Raw genomic sequence first — 6,000 nt, forward strand, 5'->3', positions numbered from 1 at the left:
GCACGTTTATTTCTGATATTCCTAGGATTTAGATTGCAATATCAGTAAATCAGTAAACATCACGTTACATGTATCCTATCAAACAGTATTCCTAACAAATCGGTATGGTTGATCCGATAACTAAGGCACTCGAAACTTTTATCAACTCGTAAAATTTACGTACTGTTCTTTAGGAAAGTGAAGAGGAAACTGTTCTGATTTATATTCGCTCATTATAATGAATTGCGACGTGAATTCTCTTGAATAAGCTATTTCGCGGTTGGCTTATGTCCCATTTCGAAGATAAAATGCCCTATTTGCGTGTGATTTTACAAACTATTTTTACAGGAAACTTTCGTTTTACTCGATGGTTATTTCAAACAGCTATTTGACGATTTGAATCTTGCTCTTCTCTTCGTAAATAAATCATCGAGAATATGACTGTCGTAAATTCGTTGCAAAGAGCTTATCCTACAGTTACTTAACGTTACTATAAATTTAAAATCTTATTAATATAAGCAGTATGAATGAATGCAATGTGAATGTGTGAGTTTAAAAGTTCTGAGTGCGTATGCGAGCGAGTTTTTAAAAAAAGAAGAAAGTAAAAGCGTTAGAATAAGAGATCGGGTATAGTCGGATTAAAAACGCTGAATCTTGATAATTATTAATATTAATATTTTCAATCTCTTTTTCTTGCAAGCATTTAATTATTTCCTTCTAAATGAAAAATTGATCTTATCGTGGAGTTACATAGAACATATTGTTTTATACTTAAACAATTTGTACCTAACGCTTCACACTCTTATCTCTATCAAGTTCCAATTTTCCAAATTCGAAAACGATTTAGCCGGCTTGCCAGCCATACCTTTTATTTGTGTAATGTGACGAGAAACTTACGGTTTGTCGTATCGAGTGTATCTTTCAAGTTGCAGTAGAGATTTTCATGGGTCAACACGCTTCGGCACAAAGGTCCTCTCTCGATTGTTTCCTCTGTTTCACTCTCGTATCGTCGATAAAATTCTCCAAGCCGTTGTCCGGACACACGACGGCTTCTACTAGTAAGATTATTTTCACGGGAACCAGTATATTATCACATTGTTTCCAACGGCACCGTTATATTGCTTTTACAATAATTTCACGAGTCGCATATATTGATGAAATAGTATCCTGAGCTACATTCCCGATTCATTTGTTTCTGATTGCAGACAAATTGTATTAAATCGCGGGAACATTGAGTACATAATGATGATTTTTTTGTCATATATTCGCAATTTCTAATATAAATAAATTATTGTTTTTGAATATAATCAAAATGTTAATTATCTTTTAAGCAATTTATTATCGCAATATATCATATTTTTACTAATTGCATTTTTTTGTGTGTGTTTCAGATTCTACATTCAAAGTCGACACAAGAGATACAATGGATAATATATATAATTACACTTACGACAACTTAACGTACAACAACACAGTCCTAAATTGTGAGGCCAAGTTGCCGATTATCGCTTTAGTTAATCAGATTCTCTACTCCATTGTTTGCATCATCGGACTCCTCGGAAATACTCTCGTCATTTATGTTGTCCTACGCTTCTCGAAGATGCAAACTGTTACAAATATGTACATTGTAAATTTGGCAATAGCGGACGAGTGCTTCTTAATCGGTATACCGTTCTTAGTGACGACCATCAGTTTGCGTAGTTGGATTTTTGGTAACATCATGTGCAAAGCGTACATGATCACGACGAGCATCAATCAGTTTACCAGCAGCATCTTTCTGTTCATCATGAGCGCCGATCGCTACATCGCCGTGTGCCACCCAATTTCATCCCCGAAGATGCGCACGCCTTTCATCTCCAAAATAGTTTCGCTTACCGCCTGGCTCACTAGCGCTCTCTTTATGATACCAATATTTCTGTACGCAAATACCATGGAATACACAGATGGAATTGTCAGTTGCAACATTTATTGGCCTCATGATCACGGCGGCCAGACAACTTTCACCCTTTACACGCTTATCCTAGGCTTCGCCATACCCCTGGTACTCATACTGATTTTCTACTGCCTGGTAATCAGAAAACTGCGGACAGTAGGTCCAAAGAATAAATCGAAGGAGAAGAAACGGTCGCATCGAAAGGTCACTAGGCTGGTCTTAACAGTGATCACTGTATATGTCTTTTGTTGGTTACCCTATTGGGTCACCCAAGTAGCTCTGATATATACTCCACCAAAACAGTGCCAATCCAGCATAAGCATTGCAAGCTTTCTGCTAGCTGGTTTCCTTAGTTATAGCAATAGTGCTATGAATCCAATTCTATATGCATTTCTAAGTGATAATTTTAAAAAAAGTTTCCTGAAGGCGTGTACTTGCGCTGCCGGAAAGGATGTTAACGCAACCTTGCACAATGAAAACAGTGTATTTCCACGAAGAAAAGCTAATGCTGACAGATTACAAGCTGATCGATTGATCGCAGCTGGATCATCTAGAATAGATCTCGATGACGAGGAAGCGGAGAGAGGGCTTCTTAGCAAGACCTCCACCACCACGGTTACAATGACGTCAAGGTCGAATATCACAGTCAGTAGCGATCACAGGGATTTAGCACAAAGGAACAAAGATTTAAATAAGAATGGTGCACAATTAACTCTGTTGACGCAGGTTTAAAGTACCGTCGCCATTGTTGTAACTCCGGAGAACTTTTTATTGCGATAAGCCGGGAAAGCTGGCCTTTCAGACTTATCCACTCGCCGGATCTTGTGATTAATGTGATGATACTCGAATGAGTTGTGCTGTCACTGGTGACTAGTGACGTTGAGAATCGAGATTAAGTGCAATGAAATCTAGATAAGAATACGTTGGATTATCGGAGGTCTGTCATCAATTAGTGCAAACGGTGATTTAGATGGACGGTGATTTCGTAGAGTCGCGCGATAGTGAAATGCAATTTTGGTGCACTATAGATAGATACTAATGTGGAAGAAACTTCAAATACGGAAATTGATTTCTCGGTGCTATCTGCTCGTCAAAAAATCGCTGTAGCACGGAAGTGTCGTAATTTACGAACGCTGTATTTTATAAGTCCTCCTTTTCTTTACACAGAATGATTTTCACGCATTTGATTTATCTACAAAAAAAGAGAATCGAAATATGTCGAGACGAGAAATTCTCGATATTAAGAAGTTCATGATGAAGGACCACAACGTGACGCGTTTCTCGTACGTATTCCGAAATACATAGCCTGTTTATGTCCAGTATGTGTGTGATTTTATTGAACACTCGAATGAATATTGGATAAAAATTGTGAACAATATTTTTAGTGAGCCAATAACGATACCAGAATATTTATCGAGCAAACTAATAGGCATTATTGAATTTAATAATTTGGTAAATTGAATTGATAAAATAAATTCACGAATTTAATCGTCAATAATTTTAATTAAATACACTGACTTAATACATTGATTTTTATACGATTTTTAAATACACTGATTAAATACGTTGATTTTTATACAATTTCTCGCGTTTACTGATAAAATATAAATTTTTCATATAATCTAAATTGGATCGATTTTATCGTTTACACTTACAATATCGCTTGCACCATTAAGAACATTTCTATAAGAATTTTTATCGTTTTCGCAATTAACTCTTCTCTCTCTCGTTCAAATTTATACCAATCTTTTTAAGAAAATCTCGCATTTTCCAACGTAATGGAATGACCAACGAAGATTTATAAAATGTATAGATGCGTCTATAATGTCTATATCACCAGTCAATTTTTGAGTAAAATATTTATTATCCAATGTTGAATTAATAACAACAATTTTATCAAAGACGCAATATGAAAATATTTACGCGATATAACATGGAGAAAGTTATGTTCATACGTATTTTACTTTCTCGTGACAAATGATAAAAATTGTGAGATATATGAAAATGATTGCATCAAGAACGTTTTTAAAAATAGATTCTCATATTAAATTATGTAAACAGAATCTGTAAACTGAGAAGAGATGTGTTGATTACATGTATGTGTGTATGTGTATATGTGTATGTTACACGTCTCTGTTATCTTAATGAAATAATTTATAAAAATAGCCGTGAAATACAGTCTTCACGAAAAATAAATTTTTCTTTTCGTTAATATATAAAACATGTGTAATATGACGGTTTCAAATATCAATAACAACTTTTGTAGTGATACAAGATAAACGTGTACAAACTAAAGTAGAATGTTTCTACTTTCAGCAGCTTGTTTATCATTGATGACGGTGACAGTTTAGGCGCTAGCATTTATTCAAATGAAATTCGATTGCCCACATCGTTTATTTAGAGATGTAGCTCATATATTCTGTTTATATTTAATTTCAGAATCAAGTTTAACGCCAATTTCTAATTGCAAAAAAAAAGTTTTCTTTAGAATCCGCACGGGATGCGACAAATGCAAAATAAATAACACGATCAAATACATAATGCGACTACAAAAGTGCGTTGCCTTTTAGCATTTCAGGTAGCCCTAGCAGAAAATGCCATTGAGTTGATGTATCCGTATTCATTTCGCTGTAATCGTTCAAGAAAAGCTCACGGATTTCTTTCCCTCGCAATGGCAATTCTATTTTCTTACATGATTCATGACCTTTGCCGGTTGCAAGTCGGGATTGAATGAGGACTGTCAGGTGGAAGCTGATTCTGGTGAACTCTTTGGAACGGCCTTCTGTGACTTGCTTTTGGGACCTGCTTTCGTTTCGGAGATAATCAGCTTCCCTCGAGTTGTAAAAGCTCGATGAAGACTGCGGCTGCGATGGAGGGAGCTCTGATGATTTCGTCCGATGAAGTTTTTATTATCAAGTGGAAAGAGGATTTGCACGCGAACTTTTTCTCGCAGGTGTCAGTCGTATCCTTAATAAAACGAAAGAATCCAACAAGCCTTCGCAGAGTGCTCCCTGCAGAGAGCGGGACACGCGGATACTCCCTCTCAGAAGTTTTATGGATGAAGAGTTTGTGATGTAGAGTAACAATGTCTCTCTTTTCCTTCCCGTCAAGCAAGTCTAACATAAGAGTACGTCCCTACATGCACGCGCGCATACATATACACTAAAAGAGAACGTGGGGATTAATTAGAATTGGACCTGATAGCACGTCCTTTCTCTGGGGTGGAAATGCTCTCGAGTCCCATGGATTTTTATATTCTAAGATAAGTATAAGGAAAATGGTCTTGAACTTCTGCCAGGCCCTTCTGGTCTGGATATAAGGTACCGTCTTGCCGAGTGTGTGTGTGTAAAAGGAATTGACTTTTGTTGTCACATTTATGCAGTTCCGAAGATCACTACAGAGGGTGGGACTAAAAAAAAGTGTTCACAGCGGTCGAGTAAAAAATTCCAATTAGTTAGGATAGCTTAGAACGTATCAGATAATATTGTGGAATACACCAGGTTAATAATATAATTTTGTGCTATTCCAGTAATAGTCTTAATGATTCTCGAGTCGGCGATCCCGTCGTTAGATCGTCATTGTTCAGATACAGTATCTCAAAACATCACTCTTCTTATAAACGCATTTCTTCCACTGCCCTTCCGGTGGGGCCTTCTTAAAATCCAAATTGTGAAAGATATGTTAATACAGTTGCTCCCTTAATGTTAAAATCTGAAATCTCGTGTATTTCGTAAGATTTGCATCATGCTAAGGTACCATGCGCAACATAATGAAATCAGCGAGTGAAATGGCGGGTTAACAGAAGAAGGCATCGATCACGAAAGATTCAAGTTTATATATAATACTTGATATTGAAGTTATATTGCTATAATTCGAAGGCCCAACGTCTCCCGACTTTTGCAATTACCTAAGAAATTGATAGTTAATGACGATAGTGAATGAATAATCCTTCAAATAGATCTCGTATCCGCAGATGACCGCGAGGTATTTGAGTTTGGTGACACTGTAATTTCGTTCTGCTTGATTTAGAGCGAGCTAAGTGATGATACACTCTTCTGGAAAATTTTAGGTGACCCCCCCCCCCCATT

The 6,000-nt window shown here is 36.6% G+C and overlaps 1 protein-coding gene across 5 annotated transcripts in view; it reads left to right on the plus strand.

Moving 5' to 3' along the window:
- LOC105449431 (somatostatin receptor type 2-like) overlaps window positions 1-5,444 on the plus strand; it is a 69,684-nt gene extending 64,240 nt beyond the window's left edge. For 4 of the 5 annotated variants that reach the window (XM_011688664.1, XM_011688667.1, XM_011688666.1 and 1 more), the window contains one exon: window positions 1,371-3,400. In XM_011688664.1, coding sequence (XP_011686966.1) covers window positions 1,403-2,644 — 1,242 coding nt within the window. In that variant the 5' untranslated portion in view covers window positions 1,371-1,402 and the 3' untranslated portion in view covers window positions 2,645-3,400. Of the gene's footprint in view, window positions 1-1,370; window positions 3,401-4,482 lie in introns of those variants that run through there. The other variant, XR_974343.1, reaches the window with a different exon arrangement.
- Window positions 5,445-6,000: the final 556 nt, after the last annotated feature.

Source organism: Wasmannia auropunctata, unplaced genomic scaffold (assembly GCF_000956235.1).
Source record: "Wasmannia auropunctata unplaced genomic scaffold, wasmannia.A_1.0 LD336076.1, whole genome shotgun sequence".
In the NCBI taxonomy this organism is placed as follows: Eukaryota; Metazoa; Arthropoda; class Insecta; order Hymenoptera; family Formicidae; genus Wasmannia; species Wasmannia auropunctata.